Source organism: Anastrepha obliqua, chromosome 2, assembly GCF_027943255.1.
Source record: "Anastrepha obliqua isolate idAnaObli1 chromosome 2, idAnaObli1_1.0, whole genome shotgun sequence".
In the NCBI taxonomy this organism is placed as follows: Eukaryota; Metazoa; Arthropoda; class Insecta; order Diptera; family Tephritidae; genus Anastrepha; species Anastrepha obliqua.
In genome coordinates this window covers 71,325,702-71,351,245 of record NC_072893.1, presented here as the reverse complement: position 1 = coordinate 71,351,245, position 25,544 = coordinate 71,325,702, and the positions used below count along the sequence as shown (strand labels likewise).

At 36.3% G+C, this 25,544-nt stretch overlaps 2 protein-coding genes across 6 annotated transcripts in view; one reads left to right on the top strand and one right to left on the bottom strand.

The window, feature by feature from the left end:
- Positions 1–25,544, top strand: part of LOC129237975 (glutamine-dependent NAD(+) synthetase) — a 241,915-nt gene that overhangs the window by 140,162 nt on the left and 76,209 nt on the right. Inside the window, exon 1 of one of the 2 annotated variants that reach the window (XM_054872986.1) lies at positions 18,885–18,998. The exons of the other annotated variant lie outside the window; for it this stretch is intronic. The gene's annotated coding sequence lies outside the window, so the exon portion shown is untranslated. Of the gene's footprint in view, positions 1–18,884; positions 18,999–25,544 lie in introns of those variants that run through there. 2 annotated transcript variants of the gene reach the window in all.
- LOC129237974 (cytosolic carboxypeptidase Nna1) overlaps positions 1–25,544 on the bottom strand; it is a 208,961-nt gene that overhangs the window by 139,582 nt on the left and 43,835 nt on the right. For all 4 annotated transcript variants that reach the window (XM_054872980.1, XM_054872981.1, XM_054872984.1 and 1 more), the window contains exon 2: positions 6,875–7,053. In XM_054872980.1, the coding sequence (XP_054728955.1) occupies positions 6,875–7,053 (179 nt within the window). The remainder of the gene's footprint in view (positions 1–6,874; positions 7,054–25,544) is intronic.

Below are 25,544 nucleotides of genomic sequence, written 5' to 3'. Positions count from 1 at the left end.
CGTTCGCGCATAATCTTCGCATCAAATCTTTATCACTCTTTCAGCTGCACGCACTTTTCTTGCGCGGATAAGACTCCCATGAGAAAACACTTATATACACAGATAGGCACATAATTGGCGTATACATCCTTTGCGAGGAGTATAACCGAAATCTTTTTCCAATTTGAGCAGTGCGTCTAGATTTTATCAAAAAAAAAAAGGGAAACGTAGACTTTTGTGACGCCTTAGAAAAACCGATGGGATTTAGGAAAAGCTTTTTACGACAGGTGTGCAATCGAAGGCGCAAAACTATTAACTATTATTTTTTCTAGCAGTTGCTATTTAATGCTCACAGTTAATTTGAACCCAAGATCCATCTTATGGTAGTCACACACGAGTCTACTCATCTATGTGCGCCTCTGCGCCTCCACTACGAGTAGCGTATGAGTAAAGCGTAGATTAAATGGCTTTTTTTGTTTTGTGTTTGTTTTTGTTACCGCTGTTAATGGAAAGCCGTGATAGCCTACGCGTCTCTGATTACGCGTTTTAATGCGGTAGTTGTCTAACTAGTCGACTTCCTGTACACACTGCTGCCGTTGGCTTATGAAACGTAGAGATTTTCTTTACATAGTATTCAACAGATTTCAGCTTTTGCATGCTTGTCTCTTTGCTTGAACTGTGCAATTTGATTTGCCTATTAATTTATTTATGTGTGTCGAATTTTAAAGCAATACGAATTACTTATGAGTTTCAGATTTTGGGGCACCGGTGCGTATACGTAATTCAATTACTTCTTCGTGCATTCACCCAACGTCAGTCAACAAATATTTTACTGATTGGAAATTGCGTGCAAATAAATTAAACTGGAAATTGAAAATTGAAAAAAAGTAACTGTATAGTAAACTGTGCCTTTCAGCGGCAAATTTTTTATCCAACATTTTAGACTAGCCAATGCATAAGTGAAATAAATTTGTACTATCTTAGAGTAGCGTGCCTACATATGTATGGTTGTATGTGTGGGTTCTTGTGTAATAGTTTTGCGTTAGCAAACTCATATTCTAACGCTTACTATACTTAACAACGAGGTCGCAAGGGGGGTAGTATGAAAATATAATATTTAGTTTCTCACTTTCCGCCACAAACAGCAAGAAGTGTTGTTGTTTTTACAGCTTTATATCTTGTAAGTGAAAGTATAAATAATGAAAGTTGTTATACATCAAAAGCGTTAGTAAAATGTTATGTTTCGTACTTTGCTGAGATTAAAGCGTGTAAAATAATTAGCGAGAATTAGCAAAGCTTTACACAAAATGTTTAACACAGCAGAAAATGTGTAATAAATATTTACCTTAGTATTATTCGAATCATAACGTAAAAAAGAAGAAATGAAAAATACTAGAGTTGTACTTAATTGCAGCTTAGCATTCATTAGCGGTCCAACAATTTTACAAAACGTGTACTTAACACGAATTATCACTAATAACTGTGAAAGCAGAAGTCTTCAGAATTAATTTTTCCGAAGGTATAGGGTGGGCCATGTAAAATTTGCTCTTTGAATCGGCTATAAAAAAAAAACGAATTTCATGAATGGCAACTTCGATTTCGTGTTTTAAAGCATCAATCGATCAATCGTCTCTGGATGGTTCGCATAGCATTTGTCCTTACCGGCTTCCCCCAAAAAATAGTCCAATTTCGGGCGAAAGCGGGAATCTACGAAAGTCTATCGAATATATTATGTATAAAACGACTTCAATTATAATTTCTGTCTTCAGATTTTGATAATAGAATTGAAAGAAGAAGTTTGCGTTAGTACATTTTAATTTGTGCCTCTTACCTAAGTGAACATTTTTGACCCTTTCTCAAAACAAGTACAGCGCAAATTCATTAACAAAGTCGTTTAGAGGCTTAAAGTGTTCCACAAAATTGTCAACCACACAAAGTTACTGGGCGTGGGAGTGCATAAGAAAGCTTTTTGCAAGCTAATTTTTGCCATTTGGTATAGACATAGTGTAAATACATACAACTATGACAATTAGAGAGGATCGATTTGTATGGAAATCATTCATTTGGCGTACTGTAATGCATAGGTTGATATAAAAATTAAATTTGCCCGAATATTTCTATTAACTACAACTACTTTCCTACCTTCGAAATGGACCAAGTAATCAAAATTATATTTGTAGATCGTCAATAATTACTTAATATTTGTACATGTGTGAGGTCTGTTCAAAAAATAAGGTGAATTTTCACATTTCGCGGACTACGTACAATCGACTTTCGATTATTATTTTTTTTTTAAATGTTGGTACACTCATCTCGAAGATATGTTCACGGTTTTAGCAATACAGCATTTTTAGTTTGTTTGTGAGAGGCATTAATAAGATTAGTTTTTGAGTGTCCGGCGATTTTATGCTATCGACTCTTGGTTCTCCTGGACTCTTCCACTGGGTTGATTGGGATTTCCTTTCGATTTCATAACCATATACCCATGATTCGTCGCCAGTTAGACTTGCTTTATCTCATGCCAAAGATACTTTTCTATTGCAAGAAAGGTGGAGCAAGCATAGCTTCATGGAAATTAGACACAGTTAATGGGAATGTAGTTTTGCTCAAAACATCCTTTAAGTACCTCCATTTATATATAAGTTCTTCTCTCAAGACTGGGCGACTGAGCTCTTGGAAGTTTGGAATTTAAAAATTCTTATTTTCAGCCAATTATTCTTTAGCCCATTAGACGAACTTTATGCAAGCGAATGCTTGAAACTCGTTCATATTGAAAACGGCACCAGAAAAAAAAGTTTGACCCTCTTAAGAAAATTTCGTGATTTTTGTTTGCTATTTGCAACAAATACAAGGTTTTTGTAATAGAATGAGCAATATTTTCATTAAAAATTATGAAAATTAAATACGAAATACTTTTATTTATATCTTTATCTTTATATTTATTCTTATCCTTATCTTCATTTTTATCTTTATCTTTATTTCTATCATTATCTTTATCTTCATCTTTATCTTTATTTCTATCATTATCTTTATCTTCATCTTTATCTTTATCTTTATCTTTATCTTTATCTTTATCTTTATCCTTATCTTTATCTTTATCTGTATCTTCATATTTATGCTTATCCTTATCTTTATCTTTATCCTTATTTTTATCTTTATCCTACCTTTATCCTCATCTTTATATTCTGATGCTTATTATTTCCTCAACCTTTTACTTCCCTCTTTTTTTCCTTTTTCCTTTTTACCTTTTTTAATAAAAGAAAGAAAAGATTCTAAACACCTAAAACGTTGAACCTACTTTTTATTTTAATTTGTTAAAATGCACAACAAAATGACATGGAATGTAGTATCTACTGTGAATATTGCCAAATATTGTTGCCAAAAAATTGCCTATAGCACAAATCCTATAACATCATCTCAATCGTAAGTCATAAAAAGTCTGGCTTACATCTGTCTTATTGATTTCTACTTGCAGTCACAAGAAAAATTAAGCACATAAAATTCTGACCTCAATAACACATAAATATATGTAAATATGTGTATACGCATGTTTTATGTAATAGAATTACACATTTGGTCTCTAGAGTACAGCGAAATCTCGACAGACAACCGTCATAATAAAAATAAATATCCCACTGCTCCACTTCTAACCACCACCTCACCCTGCCACTTAACCGCAAAACAGAATTTAAAGTACTGACATCGACCTCTTTAACTTTTTCCCTCGTTCATGGAAGCAAACACTTGTAGGTACACACATACATACATAGGTAGCTAAGCAAGCAAAGGAATATATTGGTGAAGTAAAATAAATAAAACTCACCATCAAAGCACATTGAATGTTGGAGATCATCAATCATTATTTGTACGCATGAGAGCCAACGCGCCAACCCGCAAGGATATCTTTAAGTGCTACATGTGGGTGGATGGGCCTTAGTCGCCATGTACATACTGATTCTTTTCCCCACATCCTCAGCTAGTAAGGGGTTGGCGTTCGGAAAGGGCTACTCCATATGCTTCGACTTATGCGGGTCACATTAAAGTAAACCACTCACCGTCGTCGTTGTGGCAGGCAGCTCAGCGGCGTAAACAGCTGCAAACTAATTCAATTTTTAGACGCACACCCACATAAACACTAGCACGAACGCCTTCAATGAAGGCAAACAGCCACCCGAAGTGTGGACCATTGGGGTCTCGTACGTACAAAAACATTTGTACATTATGCGCGCGTCAGATTGAAATTTATGAGTTTATCGTTTTACAAAAACCAACTCACACATAAGCATAAAAAGTGAGTTGAGTATACCCAACGGGGAAATTCTCGGTGACGAACTGGTGCGCAACTATGTAATGAATGCGACACAGTGACTAGTTCGCATTTCTTATCTTTTCCAATGTAAACTACTGGTGTGTTTTGCTAGATGAGGTACTAAAATTCAAACTAATTACCGTCCGCGTCTCTTTTTCATTGACTTAGACATGATTCAGATATGATTTAGATCGCGTCCGCGTTTCCGCGTCCGTCAAATAATATTTAGTTTCTTTTGCAACCCGTTTTTGCTGTAGTGTGAATTAAAAAATAAATAAATTTTGTGCTCATAATATTTTTCTTGATTTCTGAATTTCGGTGTTAACCGCTCCCATGAAAAAATTAAAACAAAAAAAAAAAATTAAAATAAATTGTTAGTAAGCACAATCGTAACTGAACTAATGATTGCCTTCCCTATGGAAACCGCCGATGATAGCCTTCCAACTCGCCCTGTAGATACTAAATTCTTGATTTGACTGGCAGGGAGCTTAGACTGAACGGAGGTTAGATTATGCAGCGGATGCATCCATTTGTGCACAGTTGGGTCAAAGCGCGGTGGATGGGTTTGGAGGTGACATCTATTCGCAAAACCTAGGCACGTCATTTTCGGCTGCTTGATTGTTGAACATCTTCATGTTTAGCTTATGGCTACCTTAAAGGCGGTGTGGTATAATTTCTACATCGTCACTGATGGCCACACGATCTCTTAACGAGATGGCGCAGCAAGGGTTCCAGGCCATTACGATGTAGATATAAAAGCCAATCTACCGCGAGGTCGACTTAACTCATATTGACATCAGAGATTCAAAGGAAAGATTTTGTGCAAAATCCACCTAGTAAGCGTTTCGGCCACTTTGGCCTCCAATGAGTGCTCATTGGAGAATATATTCATCTAACTTCGTTCTTTATGGAACATTGCTTCACATTCACAGATTGATAAGAAGCAAGTTATCACTGCCGTGAGTCTACCTGCATCAGTTCGTTTCATATTTATACGTAGATATTTTGAGGAGCCGGCATTCTTGTTGGCATCCGGTAGTGTGCATACCAATTCTGCAAGAATTTCATTCATGGCAGATCCCCTTCTTGCCAGTGCGTTTGCCTTTTCTTTTCCTTAAATGTTCCGATGTACCGGAACCCATATTAAGCCTGAATCGTAGCTTGGTTATTCGAAAGAATAGCGATAATGCACTTAAAAGAGAAGTCTGCAATTAGAAGTCTTAGGGGAAGCTTGTCGCTATTGCCAGACACAGCAAGTATTGGGAAGACGAACAGATTTTTCAATTCTAAGTCTGTAAATGTGTACCAGCTCCAACACCAAAATCCATTTTTGAACCCTCTGTGTGGACTGTAATGTCGACGTTGTTTAGTAAAAGAGTCTTACTCGATTCCTCCCGAAATTGAAAGAGAGTATCAAAATTCCTATTGAATGTCACCGTTGTGATGATGTAATCAGTTCTCCCCGAAGTAAACTGTGTTTGTCGCAATAATAGACTGGTCTGACCATAAATCATATGCCATCTTCTTAGAAATCTACCGGAGGAACATGTGTCAGTGCATTAAGAGGCCAATATACATATGTACTCATATATAGATGAGGAAGAGATGGAGGGCATCGAGTTTTACCTCTGTCACTGTACCGCTCTGGCTGTCTTTTTAGCTTAGCAAACGCTTCTTTGAATGCCTGGCAGACTTTAACGTAACGGATATTTGGAATTTGGAAATTCTCATCAAGAAAATCGACATCACAATGCCCCGAATAACCTAAGTTTGATTTTCTGTATCCCGTTGAGTCTAAAGGGCACCACAATGCTAATAATACTATAAGTGTTAGATACGTCAGCAACTTTTGCACTATCTAAAATCCAGTGAAGCAGCAAATTTTGTCACTGGTGCAAGTTTTCTCTGTAGGGTATGTAATCGTATAGAGCTTACATATGTACATATCTACATAAACGAATTCCCTTACTTATGCAGTTTCTCGCTTTTGCGTTACGCATATTGATTTTTGTTTGCACGATTTTTGACATGAATTCAATTTCCAACATCCCACCACGTGTGTAGAGATTTACGTATGCGACGCATTGTACTCGTAGTTAGATAGGAAAATTGAAAAAAAAACATAAAAAATAAAAAAAAGAAATAAAAGAAATAAAAATAGATTCCATTAACAACAACGAAATCCCTTTTGTGTTTTCAATTTCCATTACAGCCGCAAATCCAGTCTCAGTTTTTTTCTTCCTGAATATCAAAGCAGAATCAATCTAGTGCTGCCCTGCCGCATGCGAATATTTTATTGTCCCAGTAGAGCTGTGGATTAATATTTTTAAATTCCGGTGGCATTCATTTGAGGGTATAGATTAGATTTGTGGGGGGTTGGACAAGTCCAAGCACTCAGTCAGTAGACCATTGTACTACTATTTGAGGGTATACAATTCAAGACTAATACTCGGCTGTTGCTCTGAAATTATCTCAAAAAGAAAAAAAATTGACCCACCCTTTAGCGGACCTTCTTTCATGCTCTGCTATGATTTTTTATTCTACTTTTTTTTATTATATATTTTTTATTTCTTGCCAATCACTCACCTGACACTCGATCGGCCATCTGGGGGCCTGCTGTGAGCAGTCATGATCCTTGTCTTTCGGCAGGGCGAAAAGATCACGCGGTTCTTTTAAACGAGCAATTGGTCGTAACGTTTTTTCATCAGTGTTCACCTCCAATTGATTGGTTTTCAGGCCTTTGGAAAGAAAGTTACCTAGAAAGCCTGAAAAGAGTATTAAATACCACATGAATAAATATCCAAGAGTCTGGAGTCAGAAGCTTATAATCGTGAATAAATTTCAAAAATGGATTGGTGCGAAACTACCATTCGGAAGTACGTATGTTCGAATCTCAGTACATGAAACAGCAAAATGATAGAAAAAGTTCTTTCTAATAGCGGTCGCCCCTCGGCAGACAATGGCATTGTGTACATTACTTTACAAATAAGTAAAAAGATATTTAAGATTTCGACTCAAGATTTAACGGGGCCAAAGCTGGCCTTGGTAGAAAAAAATGAGGTGGCAGCATTGTAAAGTTGAAAGATTTACCAAAGCGAAAGCAATTGCGGTCCAAAATTGCGACACAGGCACACAAGAACACATAAAGCGAATATTTTGAGCGGAAGCGGAAACATTGTGACAGGGAGGAGCGTTGGACTGCATGCTGATTGTGCCAAGTCAGCAGAATAGAAACGTTTGTTTTTTTGTTGTTTTAAATTGAGTGTGTTGACACTTTAGTATGTCGTAAATGCAAACAATTACTTTTAAGCGTTCATACACATTTGCAAACGGGCAGGGGCCCACACTCATACATACACTATCGTAAGTGTGTGATAGAACACAAACAGAAAAACCAGCTATGGCAAGTGCTGTGAATTGTCTTAAAGTAGCTCAAAATGTGCGCAATAAAAGAAATAAACATAAAAGCAATGGACGAGTTGGAAAAATAAATAGCTTGACAAAAATATGAAATACGAATCGAGTAATTGTATGGAATTGTCTCTTTGTATGAGCGACAAAAAGAGAAAATGAAATAAATTAGATGACAGATGACAGATGAAAATGAAGCAGGAATTTCAAGAATGAGCACAGCCTGTAGAAGCACACAATTTCTAGAAACATACATACAACTGCGCTTGCATACATTTACAGACAAAATAATAGAAATAACAGAATCTTTAGACAAAGTGATCGCTTTCACTACTTTTATTTTTTTCCCAATTTTCATGGTTTCAAAAAAATGTAGCTTATTTTACAGCAAATTTTTAGATAAATCACAGTTTCAGTCTTAGTGAAAGATTTATGAAAATTCGAGAAATTTCTATGCAATTTTCAAACTTTTCAATTAGAATTTCTAGCAAACTTCGCGTATGCAGTTTTATGGACCATTCAATTTTAGCGCAATAAAGCGCAAGTCCAAAGTGTCACAAAATTTTCGTTGATTTTGGACAATCTTTTTTCCGGTGGCGGTGTTGCGCTTTTCCTCCATATAAAGAAACTTTCGTCTATTCGTTTTACGATTGTTTTATTTTGCCCGTAAGTTTATATGTTTGTATGTGGCACAGCCATAAAATCGAAATAATTTCGGAAAAAGCTAAGGTTTATTGGTTCTATATGTATGGAAAACAATTTTTTAAAAGCCTCAATGACTTTCGACTGTATGGGGCAGTAGCCCGTCTTCTCTAATTATTTATCTTCACATTCATAAGTAATACATATGCTGAATATGAGTCAAACAGGTTAATAAATACGATTTTTGGATACACAACCCCGACCTCAGCGCTAGAAATGTTTGGCTTCTGGCATCTTTTTGACCGGGCATACGTAAGCACGTCATCGTAATTGTAACGTGTTAGGAATACATACCGGACATTCATCCTACAGCTACATTAATTTTTTTTTATATTTAGAAGGGTTTGAAAATTAGTATGATGAAACAACTAATTTGAAAATATATTTTTTACGTCTTTAATCAAACGCAGATACAATGAAGCGGCACATTTTGCAAAAGCTAGGGATGGTTTACCAAAAAAAAAATATAACAACAGTATAAGCGATCATCGCAGAAGCTGTGGCGACCTTTCAGAGAAATAGACTGGTGGAGCATTTTGTCTGTAAATGTCCGGGTTTGGTAGCTAGACGGCTAAGATCACTGTGTGCTCCTTTCTTCGACAGCCTGGGGCAGTGCGCCAACCTAAATCCAGTCAATCTCCTCCATTATATCAACAGCTCTGGGTGTTGGAGGTCCCATAATGGTATGAAAACGGCGCTTTAGTGCTAGTTGAGGAGTGCCACATCGGCACTTCAACCATTTCACCTATCTTCACCTACCTTGAAGCGATCGAAATGCGGGATAATGTGGAAGAGTAAATCTCTGCTCAGCTGAAGATATGGCAAAATATCATTCAAAGATTACGACACAACGAGCTCAAATTCCATACAGAAACAGGGCCCATGGCGCTAAAAAAACTCACAAAATGGTTACGGGAATAGGTTTCCACCCATGTAAAAGAGGTGGCGCTGCTGATATGTTGATCAATATTTGCGGTAATCATGCTCCATTAAATGCAACTTGTAAAGAGTGATTTCGACGATTCCAAAGTGGCAATTTTGACGTGAGTGATAAAGATTGCGAAGGGGCAACGAAAAAATTCGAAGATACTCAACTACAACAATTATTGGATGACGACAGATGTAAAACCCTTGCTGATATGTCTAAAGAGTTGAAAGTTGACAGATCAACCGTCAGTAAACGTTTGCACGTGATGGGAATAGTCCAGAAAGCAGGTAACTGGATGCGGCATCAGTTGAAGGAGAGGGCATTTTGATATCGAGAGACTTTGGTGACGTGTGAGATGCTTCTTGAACGGCAGAAAAGAAAAAGTTTTCTGCATCGCATCGTCACTGGCGATGAAAAATGCCAGGGGAACCAGGTCCATCGACAGCGAAAAACAATATTCATGCTTCAAAGGTTATGTTGTGCATCTGGTGGAATCAGAATGGTGTCATCTATTATGAATTCCTTAAACCATCTCAAACCATCACTGGAGATCGTTACCGACTGCAGCTAATGCGTTTGAATCGAGTTCACAAAGAAAAACGGCCGGAATGGGACGGTAGACATGGCAAATTGATTTTGCTGCATGAGAACGCCAGGCCACACGTTGCTAAATCGGTCCAGAAATAATTAGAGGAACTGAATTGGGAAATCCTACCTCACCCGCCGTATTGTCCACACATATCACCTTCGGATTACCATCTGTTCCAATCAATGCAGTCAGCCCTTTTTGGAGAGCGGTTAACTTTTTACGAGAGCAAACTGTCTCAATGAATGAATCAAGTCAAAAGAACTCGAATTTTTCGTCAGAGGAATTCGTCAGCTGCCTGAAAAATGGAGTAAAGTGGGAGGTTCCAATGGCACAGACTTCACATATCTATTCATGTTCATATCTTCTATTATTTCATTATTTAAATAATTCGTAACTTTCGCTAAGAAAGGACTGAAGCTTAATTCCATACCCAATACTTTGTCTTAATTTCTCCACAAGTGGTGCAGGTGATCAGTGCCAAGTCAGCAGAATTTGTGTTGATAAATGTTTAACCACCGTCGATATTTGTTTTCCTTTGAGTTTTTGCTTAACTCTTTCCCAAACATTTGCAATAGAGTTGGCATCAGGCGATTTGAAGGTCGATTATTATTGAAGTTGCCGATTATCAGCAGTACACAAGAACTGGCCTATGCAACCATTCGCCCAAAAGGAAGATTCAGCCGAGAATATTACGTTTGCCCTCTTCCGTTCTGAATTTGCCTTAGCCCACGAAAGTCATTTTTCAGTGTGTGATGATGAGAGCAGAGATTTTTTCCATTTGCTCCGGGCTTTAGGTCTTCTGCACGTAAACGCCCTCGAATCGTGTCTTTGGATACATTAGCAACACTTTGCCTTAAAACTGCATCAGCTTCACGCAACGATAAATTCGGTTTTGTCACAGCAAATCAAAGATCTTCTAATATTGCTTTGGAGAAATATTTTTTTTCTTTGGGCCTCGTCCGAGGAAGTCGCCAATGTTTTTAACTTCGGTACACCGTTGCAACCGTTTATTTATAAACGTCTTCGACTTATTTAAATATTTTGCTGCAGATGTACGTGACATTTTCGGACCTTTAACAAATTGCACAATGTCTACTGCCAAAAACGGATACGTTTACTTAACAGCATTTAAATTCTTTTATAACGGAACTTAAAGTTAGAATTTTGCCGGTCACATTACCATCTGATAGACTGTAGCTCTAATGTTTGATCTCAGCATTACTACTTTTTACTATTAGGCCAACCAAATTTACAATTTATTTATTAAAAACAGTCGTTTTATTAGTATCGTAAATATTATTTTTTTTTCTTCAATATAAAAATGTTTATTTTGTTTGCTCGTTACTTGCTAAACTGATCGTTAAAAACCATTCAATAAGTTGGGATAATTAAGCCCATTTTACCTCCCATTAAATTTGATGAGGATTTAAAAGCTTCCCTTACGCTGTTTACAGCGCTTTCACCAAGCAATTAAAAGTGGACTTTCGACCATCAAAAGTTTACAAAGCACTCTAAATTTTTTCGCAAAAATAAACCAATAACAACAAAACCCTCAACCCAGATGCGGCTCCAAGAAACTGCAGTAATTTACAAACAGTTTAAACTAAAAACAAAAATTAAATTTCAAAAACAAAAAAAAAACAAAGATATTATGGCAGCACTTAATAAACAGTAAAACCACAACAATTTTATTAGCCAACAGAGAGTGCTTGTGATATTGCAGCAGCGATTTTTTTGTTGTTGTTTTTTTGTAGAAGTGGTCAACGTTGCTGCTTTCTGTTTATACGTGCTAATGATGTTGTTGTAGGCAATTAGTGTTGTTATTGCTTTGCAACAACACACATATAAAAACATGGTAGTTAAAACATATCCATGAATGTGCTTAGGTATGCATGTATGTGTGCAGAGCAAACCACTGCAGTATAACAAAAAAAAACTGAAACAAAGAGGAGGTAGTAATAACAAGTAGCCCAAATAACCCAAGAAACGACTGGTTGACCAACTAAACTGGCCACGTAAACTACTGAACAGACCACAGATGGTGCCAATGAAGGTTGAGCATTTTTTCTTCTAGCAGTAAGCTGCAATGTTGTTGTAGCTAGTTTGTTTCTTATTACTTGGCATATGCACGGCACGTATAATAATAAGGTTCGTAAACACAAAAACAGCAACAAACAGACGCACATCACTCATCCGCAGTGGTGAACAATTTACAAACATTAATAGCCTTTTCTTTACTTGAAAAAAAACAAAAAAAAAAACAAAAAAATAATAATAATAAAAAACAAAAAAAATAAAAATAAAAAACAAAAAAAAAAGGGGGAGCGCTGCATTATATGGCAGCTTTACGAAAATATTGTCATACGTCTTGCGAATATTTCGAATATTTCATATGAGAATATATCAAGAGAAATTCAATAAACTATAAAATGAATATAATAAAGTAGAACGATTTACTTCCAATTTACAATTAAAATTTTCACATAATTATTTTGCCGAACTTTTGTACACAGATAAATTAGCTGAAGAACGCTCCCCGCCACGTTCTACAGAGGGTAGAGAGAGTTGCACTTTTGCGAGAAGAAAATATAATTCGCTACTACGTAGCGTTTTAATTTAGACTACGCCAAATGTCATACTTATTTATTTGTCTTATTGGAAAAGTAAAAAATCTACGAGGGGGGTTCTATAAGTACCCGTGTTAGAAATGAAGACACCATTTTTTCCAAAATTTTTGTTTTTATTTTTCAACATAGTCCCCTTTGAAAAAGATACACTTCTCCCAACGCTCTGGCCTGATAAACAGAAGTCTTTGGAAAGTATACACGGATAGGTAGGTGAAATGGTCGAAATGCCGGTCTGGCACTGGAGATCTTGAAACAAAATTCAGGACCTCCACCCAGTTGGTCGGATGCGGTATGTACTGATCAACGATTGGTGGACCAATACACCCTGGCACCCTTGACCGGGGGCCCGCCTCGATGTGATCCTCCGAGAAGACATCCCCAACCGGCCAAGGTCCAGTGCCTGGATACCAGACTTCCTCATCGATCCGATTAAACTAGGTAATTCTGAGCTACCTACTAGCGACTAGGAGGTAACAAAGATTGACAAGTGGATGGCAAGACATACGGCACTATTAGGAAAAAGTATATATCTTCCGTAGTTTTGCACCACCTTGTAGAATATGAGATATCTTTTTCTCAAGTTCAGGGTGTTTTTGCGACTTACTATAAAAGAAGGTGTCGTGTCCCCTTATACAGCTGCCATTTGATGTATTCTTAACCCTTGTTTTCTCTTATTCCAGGCTCGATCGAAATTACAAAGCCTTGTTGTTTTTTTGGAAGTCTAGAGCGATAATATTAAATAAGCACGTTGAGGTTTGGAAAAATATTGTGTATATTCATTCAAATGAATCTAGTGAATGTCAACATAAATTCTAGTTGCTATCAACCCGCCTTCAAAACGAGTTTCTGTAACCACCTGTATGCAAATGCATACAAACACACACAAATACAAATACATTCAAGTGCTTTTAGCTTGAAGGATAACCATTCAAGCAGCGTAGTGATGCCAGCTGCTGCAACGGAAGTATTCAAAATGTTCGGCTGAAAATTAAGTTTTTCTCTGGCGAAGTTGCTGAAACGAAATTACATACAAAACGTAACTATGAGAAAAAAAACGAAACGTACCCGAAATTTTCACGAAATTTGGTTGCTGAAGTTTGTTAAATTATAACAACGGAGCGGTGCTGTATTGTTGTGAAGTTGTTGTTTTGGTGGCGTACGTGCTACCTTTTCTCTTCGCTTGATGCCTGACTACCTGCTGTTAGCAGTTATCTGCTAAACGTAGCTCTTTTCACAAGTTGTGTTGCACTATCTTCGTTTTTTTTTTTTGTTTTTTTTTTTCTTTTTTGTTTTGAACCAGCGAAACTTTCTTTTGAACCGTTACATCACCTCTATAATTTTATTTTGATAATAAAAAAATTCCTTTTTGTTTAATTTGCTATTTGTATAGTTTTTTTTCTGAAGCCGGTTTTGATTTTTAATAATTAAAATTTTAACTTTGTAAAATGAAAGAATTTTACGTTTTATTGATGGTTAAAAAATAAAGAATTCTAAACAAAATTTGAAAAATGTACTTCAGTCTTAATATATAATATTGAGGGAAATGGTAAAGCCGATGAGCTAGTCAGGAAAGGTACTACTCTTCAACTGCTCAGTGACAAACGTATCATTGGGATAGCTATGCAGGAGCAAATTCATAATTAAGAATGACATTATGCAAGAGGCCAATGGGGCACGGAAAGATGAAGACACATGCGTAACAGCTAGGCTACTATGGCCGCAAATAAATAAGAAAAATGCAAAGCAACTGCTAAGTCCTTCAAGAGATGATATCTCGAAGGTCGTGGCTTGTGTCACCGGTCATTGGCTATTTGGCAGGCATTCCTTGAGGCTAAGAGTTTTCTCCCATAAGTATTGCAGAAGTTCTAGAGATGAGAAAGAGGATGAAACAGTTGCACACTTCCTTTGCACTTGTCCAGCCTTAGCTGAAAACAGAGCAAGTTTTCTAGGTAAATATTTTTTTTTTTATTTTTTTTCTTTTTTTTATAATTTTTTTAATTTTATATATTTTTGGTTTTTTTATATTTTTTTTGTTTGAGGAGTCTAAAAGCTCAAGCTCGCTGTGTTAGATCTTCGTGTGAATTTTTTGAAATCGCTCACACTACTTGTGACAGTGAAGAAGTGGCGGGAAACTAATAGCACTAAATTTCACCAATTCAATTTCACATTTCAATTTAAGTGACATTAGTAACCTGAGCCTGGAGATCGCGGTACAACAACTGATGAAATGTGAGCCAGAGTATTCATCCTCCAGACATGAAGCGCAGATGCTTTACCTTAGCAAATATTAAATGGCCAATATACCAAAAAGTAGCCTACAAGCGATTTAGGCGAGAAAACAGAAAATTGTACTCATTAAAATGTTGCAAAAAGAAATTTCACTAGTTAAGAGAACATATAAGTGCAGAATACTTATTGTCAATACTTGTATTGGGCAAGGTAACCTTAGAGTGCCTGCAACCAGGAGTGACACGCCATCTGATCTCATGTTGACATGTCGTTGAAGTTAGTATTAATACAAGAAATTATTATTCTGTCAAAGAAAAATTATTCTAACATAGACGATGCGGCCCTAATCGTCGATTACCTAAAACGTCGATTTGGCATTAACAGCCTACGCGATTTTGGCCGAGTTTAACGAAGCGAGCCAGTCGTGCCTGTCTCGTGCTAACCGGCGCCAGTTGGAAACACTAAGTGAAGCCAAGTCCTTCTCCACTTGATCTTTCCAACGCAATGGAGGGGACCTTCTTCTGCTACCACCAGCGGGTTCGTATCCGTTCGGAAGGCATGATCCAGTCAACGTATCCGCTGGATCTTTATTCGCTGCGCTATGTCTATGTCGCCGTATGGCCATGAACATACTGATGAATTGAATTCACTACTTTGTTCTAAAATTTTCCAGATAACTAATATCTTGAAGCTCACCGAAGGAATTGTTATTATACTCCGTCGGGTTAAACCCCTGTTAATATCGAAAATTGCGAGTTGGCTAACTTGAGAACGCGCACTTTGCAGCCTCAGATCTATGCGTGTGAAAAAGGATTTTGCAACCTTTGTATGGCAAGGTGCTGGACCAACGTGTGCAGAGCTAATTAAATGCTCTCACCAGCCGAAAAGCAGAATGCAGGTGATCAAAGAAATCCTCAAACTCTCCTCGCTTAGAGAAATCTCCTTAAGGATGCACTGCCTAGCTGGTTCAACAGTCAGAGGTGCTTCGTAGGCACTGTGATCTGACTGACTGTGACCTCGACTATTTTGCTACTGTGAACAGTAGTGTTTTTTTTAGCTAAGGCTCTTCAGCTTTGTTTATTGTTTAGTAAATTACCTATCGCCACAGCTAATGTATTGCTATTTTTGGCGCTTCTCTATTCCCATTTTTCACTGCCACTGGAAAATGTGACAGAAATATTGTAATATTGCTAAAAAAATTAGTAGCATCAGTTAGCTGATTAGGTTATAACCACTACCATAAAAATGATCAAGCCTGTCACCACCATAATTTGTTCCTTACTAAGCCGCCTGTCGTGAAATATATTACTATAAAATCAAGAAACTTGCTTAAAAACCCTTAGTAGTTTTTAGTAAAAAATCAACGAAATCGGTGTGATTACATTGTTGTTGTTGCTGAAGTGATTGAGTATTTCCATTGAAATAATCCTAATTAGCGACTAGCGCCACTTTACTACCACTGTTCTCGTGTGATGTTTTGTTGTTTCTTGTTGTGAATCCCCGTAATGCAATATTGAGATGTTACAGAAAGGTAATTAGGTATCTTGTGATCAATTTCGAGCGCACTTCATTAAGCTTAAAGCGTTAATTATCATTGGAGTATCGCAAGAATTATTGACCTCCTTAACGCGTACATGGAAAACTAGTGCGTGCCCTATTGACTACTTCTCTTGAACTACACTGTAATAATCTGCAAGCCCATATTTGGATTTAATGGTGGAGAGTCGCTTGCAGAAGACTACATATTTCAGCAAGCTTTTCGTTCATCTAACATCCATCTCTGAATGCACTTTTTTGGCTCAGCGGCCTCTAAATGTAAAGCAGATTAGACTCAACATTCGCAACTTTAGGTCATTCAGCTGTAAGAAAACCAGAAGCTAAAAACATTTGGGCAATATGATTAGTAATTTCCGCAGATTATTCTGAAAAACTGAAATCGGCCAGAGAAAAAAAATCAATAGAAATCGGAAATAAGACTACGAATGAATATAACACAAAATATTTTATTTTTTTAGGCGAAAATGTAAAATAGCCATTTTTTTACTAAGAGCTAATTTCTTTGTTTATGGCTTGGCGAAGGCATGAATGGTTGGGGCAGTTGGGCGACGAAGCAATTTAATGGACTGCGGGCTCTCTCACACAAACGACTATGTGTAGGAGTATGTATGTATATAATTTTACTGAAAATCAACGCTAAGGAGTACGACACACATAGGAATTAAATGGTTGGCGGCAGTAAATTTTATTTTCATGCGAAATTTTTATTAATATTTATTCTGAACTTCCAGTCGAGTCTTGAATAAAATTCCTTCTTTTTAATTGCACAATTTTAATTAAATTTTTTTTTAATAATTTATGATAATGAAATTCCTCCTTTTTAATTGAACAATTTTAATTGATATGTTTTTTTTTTAATTTTGCTCAACACAATTGAAAGAATAAATTGATTTGATCATTGAAACCGAATTTTAGTGGAAATCGATTTCACAAACTTTCATTTATTTAGTTATTATTTTAAATTAAATTTGATTCCATTATTTCGAATTTTTATAAAAGCATTTACATATATCGGAGCTTTCACATTTTTTGTGTTTAAATATTATTTTGAAAAACATTTGATTATATGATTGACCTACGTTGAATTTTTGTAAAAGACGAAGGCGTTTCATGCATTTTTTATTTAGTTCAGATATATATAATAGATTTTTTGTAATTCAGATATTTTCTTTCTATTGTTATTATTTTTTATTTAATTCTGATTTTTTTTTTTATTTAATTAAGATTTTTGTTTATTTAATTCAGATACTTTTTTTATTTAATTCAGATATTTTTTTATCTAATTCGGATATTTCTTTTATTTAGTTGGCATACTTTTTTATTTAATTCAGTTTTTTTTATTGTTTAATTCAGATTTTTTTATTTAATTCAGATACTTTTTATTTAATTCGGATATTTCTTTTATTTAATTGGGATACTTTTTCTATTTAATTCAAATTTTTTTATTATTTAATTCAGATACTTTTTTTATTTAATTCGGATATTTCTTTTATTTAATTGGGATACTTTTTTTATTTATTTCAGTTTTTTTATTTAGCTCAGATTTTTTTTTATTTAATTCGGATATTTCTTCTATTTAACTCAATTTTTTTTTATTTAATTCAGATACTTTTTTTCATTTATATCAAGTATTATTTTAACACTGATGGCATAAATATTTTTGAGAGTCATTTATTTTGAAATTTTTCATGAATGGCTTAAAAACTCGTTTCGTTTAATTATTTTAAGCAACAAGATTAGCTTCTTCATTTTTGATCACTGAAAGGCATTTCCCTCCACGTATAAAATGTATTAAAAACAAAAACACACATCGCTTTTATTTTCACCTCTTAATTACTCGAATATTTATTAAAAATAAAAAAATTCATTCAACTGTTTTTCGCAAAATCAAAACCCGTTACACCTGAAACAAACGACAACACGGCAACGCAACTTCGACGCATTCACTTTTAACGTCGTCGTCGTCTGTACTCGAGTTTATTAAAAATATTAGCGCTTTGTATTTGGCTTCCCGTTGTTGCCTCACTGTTGCTCGCTTTGTTGATAACTGAAATCAGCGGGAAAATTTTTTTGCCAACTCGCTGTGAATTTTTGTATCTTCTGCCCAAACGTCTGTCCTTCGGTCTCTCTTTGCTTTGTGCCTTCCCACAAGCGTTCGTTATTTAATAGCAACAATGGTGTGTTGCCGAGCTTTTGGCAAATTATAATAATTGCTGTTGTTGTTGTGTTGCATGCACGCGACAGCCACTTTGACGACAATCGCCACAGGCGCACGCAACAGCAGCAGCAGCAACACATTTTTCTTAGTATTGTGGCAACATTTTGCGGAGCTCGAGCTTTTGTCGTGTCGCATGTTAATTCCAAAGAGCTTACGTGGCAAAAAAGCTTTGTGCGGGTGTCGATATGTTGCTTTACTCTCCTAATTTTTTTTCTCTAACCTCCCACGGAGCTTTTTTACTCGTACCCTTTAACTTTTTCTCTCTCACTTTTCGAGTTTGCTCTGGTACAACGTTTTTTCCATTCAGTTGACCGAGCAAGTAGCTGTTCGCCGCTGGCATTTATTTACTTTCGAAAATTGTTCTTCTTTCTGGCTAAGACCTTGCTGATGGGCGATTGTGTGCAGCAGTTTGGATCTTCTACTTCTTCCATCTCAACTTTACATAACTGGTATTTGTCTTGTCTCCATTGCTTACGTATGCAGTTGTTGCTTGTCAAAATGTTGTTGCATTTTTATGTTCATGTGCTGCTTTTAATCACCTTTATGTGTGTTAATGTTGCAATCGTTTTTTTTTCCTATTTTTGAAATTTTAATTTACGCTGTGAATTTCATTATTTTGTAGTTTATGCAAGCCCACTGCACTTAGGCGAAAATATTTAGCTCACTCCTAATTTATATATAAATAAATGGAAATATATTAGATGGGAGGTTCGCTCTTCGACCTGAAGATCTTTTGTGCCTTCTACTCATCGCAGTATCTCATTCAACCCACACGATATACTTCCGTATAAATAAAAAATATAGCGGCTCCTCATTCACTCAGATGGCTATCGAGCGATTTTTTTTATCCCCAATATATTTAGTATAAAATTATAGCAAATAGGATTTGGTTATTTTGCCAGGAAGAAGTGTGACAATGGAGTAATGATATTTCTTTTTTTCCAATATTACGGTTCACTACCTACATACATAGATGTGAAATGTCACCTTGACAACGAGCATACTCGTAAACTTTAAATTCTTTGATCGATACTTTACGAGGCATCGATCGCTACAGCCACCTACCAAAAAAATAATGCATATCTATTTCCTCAAACTAATATTTATTTGAGGTGATTACTTATATTCCAGTGATTTCAGTAGTTTTTTTTCAGCCTGCAAGGTGTTGTTCAGTCTGCGGCCGCCGTAGCCGAATGGGTTGGTGCGTGACTGCCATTCGCAATTGACAGAGAGAACGTCGGTTCGAATCTCGGTGAAACAACAAAATTAAGAAAAACATTTTTCTAATAGCGGTCGCCACTCGGCAGGCAATGACAAACCTCCTTATAAAAATATCTGCCGTTCGGAGTGGGCTTAAAAAACTGTAGGTCCCTCCATTTGTGGAACAACATCAAGACGCACACCACAAATAGGAGGAGGAGCTCGGCCAAACACCCAAAAAGGGTGTACGTGCCAATTACATATATATATATAAGGTGTTGCAACTGAGGTGTATGAGACTTTAGTCCGAGCTCGAGGCTAGCTCGTTTCTGGCTCTGTGAGCCACCTTATTGGTCTTCAAAGTATCCCCTTAATTGTTTTGAAGGAAACGATGTGCCTATAAATTATTTCGTAAGCCTGTTGAGAATTGCAGCGGTTTTGATAGTCAAATGAAATAATAAAATAAATAGCGTGGTTCACGTAAAAAGAAAAAAAAAACCTTCGATTAAAAAATAAGTGGCACTCTCCAAGTAGCACTAAAACGCCGTTTTGATACCATTATGATACCAACGGGCAGTTACCAGAGCTGTTGATGCAGTGGAGAAGGTTGATGGGATTTGCGTTGAAGTATTGTATTACTCCAGGCTGTTGAAGAAAGGAGTACCCAGTGCCCTTAATCATTTAGCTGCCAAACTCGGACACTTAAAAAGAAGTTGCTCAACAGTCTCCTTCTCCGAAAAGTACCCCACAGGTTCTGCAATGAGGGTTAAATGGTAAAAGTACCTCTTCCACGAGTATGTCCAATGGCCGGTAAACACAGCTACGAGTGTGAAAATTGAATGGCGTGGAGTCCTCAGGACTAATTCCATACGGTAACTATTGGTGCTGACTGTGAAAATGGGAGGTGTATAAAGACTTGGCTCCACAAAAAATTACCACCTACTTGACACGAAAATGAAAACTCCACTTACACATAATTTTATTCTACCAAGGAAATTTAGAGATAAGAAACGATTATGATGATGATGGAAATCATTCAAGTAAATAGTTACGAATTAAGAAAGAGCTTTAGAAAATGGAGTAGAGTTGAATGGTCTAGTTATTTTAAAATCTACCACCTCTTTTGAGGTTTGTGTAAGCCGATGCGTGAGAGCTCGCATTGTTGTTGTTTGTTGTTGTAGTAGCATAAACATTCTCCATACATACTTTTATCACATTGTCTTCGTCTTTGGTTTTGGTTTTCCTTAATTTTCGGAAAATTTACTTTACTCGTAAGCTTCTCTAGTGGTATAGTTGCGACATTACAGTATGTATCAGAAAAAAGGAACCGCGATTATTCATGCAGTATAAAAGATAAATATTTAAATTTTTTTACATGAAAGTGTGTACAAAACTATGAGGCGCAATTACTCAATAAGCCGTGTCGTCTTCATCATTGTCGAGTATAGCCTGGCATCTTCTTCATGCTTTGAACCAGCTTTTCTGCGTAGCCCGTCGACAAACAGGACTAGGTTTTGCGAACTTGACGCACGAGTTGCTTTAAATCATCGACTGGCTTTTCCGCAAAATGCGTTTTCTTAGTTCCCCACACATTTTCAATGGGGTTGTCGTTGCCCAGTAGGGATCGATGTTCATGATGCATTGTGGGGATTTTTCGACAAATTCTTGCTAACTGCTCGTAAAAGATTTTAGAAGTGATTGTCCTGGCCTGAATTTCAATTTTCTTTTTTAATTGTATCAAAAAACGTCCTTGAAAAAGAGAACTTTTATGAAAAATTCAGAAAAATTTTAAAAACAAAACAATCAATGTATCAATTTTTTTTTAATATTTTCGATGAATATTCTATGTTGGGCCTTGAACTGACCTTCAATCTGTCCTCGCAAGGCCAAACCAGACATCGAATTCAACAGCTTTAAAATTCTGCAGCTCTGTATATAAATTTTTTTTAATTTTCCGGAGAATACTCTAAGTTTCTCCTGAAAAAAATAATAGATTTTAAATTTTTAGGCATTTAGGGGATCAATTTCCATACTTGCCGCGATATATTACCATTTATTAGAACTACAAAAAAATTTGTTGAAAAATCACCGATTTGTCGTTAGAACTCGTTGCACCAACGTTTCACAGCGGCTAAGTGCGGTGCTCCAACGCCAAAAGTCAAAGTAAGTTGATCAATGCATACCTGCCTCCATAATCCACGTCGTAATAAATCATCGCATGAATATTTTCACGAGTTAGTTCCATTTTTTGGGTGAAAAGAATTTTTCAACTCATTTAAACAAAAACAAATAAGGCTCGTAAGTGAGAACTTGAGGTGTAAGTTTATGTCTAAAAATATTAAAATTTTCGATGAAAATATCAAATTACAACTCATCACACGCAGTGTTGCAAAGGCGAGCTTGGTAAAAGGTAACCTTCGTATTGCACTTCACGACGTTGTGATCGATTTGCATATAAAGGGTGATCAGATTGGATGTACTTTTTCCAATAGGAGTTCTCGACAGGCCATGCGTGACTACTGTCAAACTAAATACATAATTTTTGCAGTATTCATTAACATTTTATCATGGAAAGACTTACGTGAAAGGCTTACTGTGAAAAATGGTGTGCTGTGATGAGACCGAATGGCTACGGCAATAAACGAAATAGCCCCATTTAGGCTGAAGAGCAACCTGAATCCATTCAAGAACAAGAGGGACGAGGCTGGCGCCACTGTAACAGTGAATGGCCAATCGCGCCATGATAAACTGCTTTTTGATGCCGGAAATTCAAGTTCGTAATCTCTACAACATTTGGTTCCAACAAGACGGCACTGCTTGTCATACAGCCCATGAAACAATGGATTTACTGCGTCATCGCTTCGGTGAGCAATTTATCTCTCCTTTCGGACAAGTGATTCAAGTTATTCACGAGATACCGGCCAATTACGATGCAGTTGCGGCCAACATTTGAAAGTGCATATATTTAAGAAAATAATGTCATGAAAGGTTCTACACAAAAATAATAAAGATTGCTCAGTCAATTATAGTTTTTGTTGTTTTATGTTAATTTAAAATCCGATACCTCTAAATTGATCACCCTCTAGAATCTCCTGTTTATCATAGCTTTTTCAAGTTAATTTTATACTGCAATGCAATAAAGTAAGAACAAATTTTCTCGACAAATTATCTATTTTAATGGCAACTTTATGAAATGAATTAATTTCGAAATTTGCCACAATAACCATTTGTGCCACAAATTCTTAGTAGTAAAAATTGTTCTACAAGGTCAAAAATTTATAACAAACCTACACATATATCTTTATTTACTTTCTTATGTGGACACAAATATTTTTTCCTAACCTAAATAATTAAAGAGCGCTTTTCAACAACCCACTGGCAATTTAAGCTCTACAAATGCATGCATTTTCTCATCCATACATCACAAGATGGTGTTCGTCTGGATAGAGCCACACGTTCATGCGATTAATGCAAAATTAATGCACCATTCACAACAATTCACACATAAATACAACAAGGAAATAAATTCCCATTATAGAGCACTAAAGGTGATGGCCCACACAAAAAGCGTTTGCCAAAGCCCCAAAAGGTAATAAATTTTCGCTTAATTGCAGTTCATAATTTCCATTTAGCGCACAGAAAGAAAATTTCACAAACATTTTCACCTAAAAGGAAGCCGCACACAAAACGTAAATCTATTTATTGTAAACGATAACAACAAACAAAAAACGGCAGTGAAAATAAACAGCACTTGCATAGGTGAAAAAAGCAAAACAAAACAAAAAAAAACAAAAGAAAATGCAAACATCGCACAAAAAATTGGAAAAACAACGAAAAAAATGCGGCAAAAACCGAAATAACAATAAAATGGGTAATAACAATAATAAAAGCCTGGCATGTGTTAGGCGTCAATGGCTGCCGTCTACTGTGCACCGTGGCGGCGAGTACGGCGTCGGTTGGCGAGTACTTTCCTGCACATATCGCACCGTTTGTTAGGCACATTTGTGTAGGTGTACCTTTGCGCGCACCATGAGAAAGTAACAACAAAAGCATTGACCTTGTATATTTGTGCAAATTCACTTTACAGTCGCTGCCGCCACAATTGTTATTATTATTGTTTTTATTGCAATTGTTATTGCTGCCGAAAAGGCAAATCAAAACAAGGCGAAAAGCCTCGCTAGTGGTCAAGTTGGTATGAAAATGTTTTTACTCTCGTTTTTTCTGCACATTGCCATTTTTTCATGCGAATACTTTTTGAAGCTTGTTATGCGCGCAGAATTTTCACAAAGCTTTTTCTATGCACTTTCTATATACATATCGCTCTCTCTCTCTTCTTGCTCTCCTATCTCTTGCTCTAGTCTACTTTCATGCGCTCATTTGTCGCTTTTCACACTGCTTCTACCATCGTTGCGGCAAAATAAACAGCTCATCTGTTTTCAATACGCAACGCTTTTCACTCCCACGCTTGCCGCTGCGCTCTCAATACATTTTTTTATTTTCTTTTTAGTGTATGAAAATTAATCTTAGTTCGCAATAAATGTTTAACTGGCTTAAATTATTATATTTTCTCCTTTCCTCCGCTACCTTTCCACATTTATCGTGCCAATGTTGCGTGAGAAGATTTTATAGCCAAGGGTAAAATGTCTTCTGTACGAGTAATTCGACATTGAACTGTGCTTTGCTCAACAAGTTGTTTTTATGTCATTTCTGAATTTCAATACTGCAGGCATCTGATGCATCTCTCCAACTAATTTGCAGCGACATTCGTACCTATGTATGTATATATATGGGTTTTTACCGTACTGGAAATACACAGAAACTGCATTTAGTTGATGGATCTCTGTATGAAAAGGTATTTGGGTGTACTTCGGTTACAACCAGTACTGGTTTTTTGGCAAATTTTCGTTCTAATTTTCGTCATTTTTAATACAAAAAACGTCACAGAGTCCTGGATTTTCAATACATAAGTTCATAAGGGGTTGCCTCCTATTTTTCAACTTTAGAAAAGTATCTGCGTCGAATTGCCATTTACAGTACTTTATTTTTATTTTTTTATATCAATTTAATATAGATAGATTTGCTTTCCTACAAATGAATGTATGTGAAACAGTTTAATTAATTATATGAATGTGATAAATAATATCATTTAACATCTTCTGACATAGCAGGAAGTTCTTATCCCTTCCCCGGCAAACATTGGCACGCGCCTGTCGGCTCTGTTCTGGCGCAAAAGCTAAATTAAGAAAGAATTACCAATGATAAATGTTTTATTTCAACAATTATTTCAAAAAAGACAAGTGCAGATTTCAGTTTTTTTTATTTATTTCCTCTAAATGTTGACCGTTACTTCGCATACCCACTTGAAATCTAGCCTGGTGCTATGATCATAACTTCGCGAACGATATTTTCTTTTAGTACTGAGATGGTCGTTGGCTTTGTTTCACAGATTTTTCTTTTGAGGTACGTCTACAGAAAAAAGTCCCTTGAGGAAAGTTCGGCCGCCCTGGATGCCCAGGATATATCATGAGTGTGTTAGGAAAGTAATCACGCAGTGTTCCCATAGTCTCTCTGGCCGTGAGCGGCGTGGCGCCATCTGGGTGAAGCCATGTGTGTGTACTGATTTTTTAGGATTTTTTCTCATTATTGGCGAAAAATAATCTTTCATGCGCTAATAGGAGACAACGAGCTTAGAAGCTGTTTGACCTCGACGATTTTCAAAATAGTGTAGCCCAATTATTCCACTGCTTGACAATGCACACCAAACCATCAGTTTGGGACTGTGAAGTGGCTGTTGA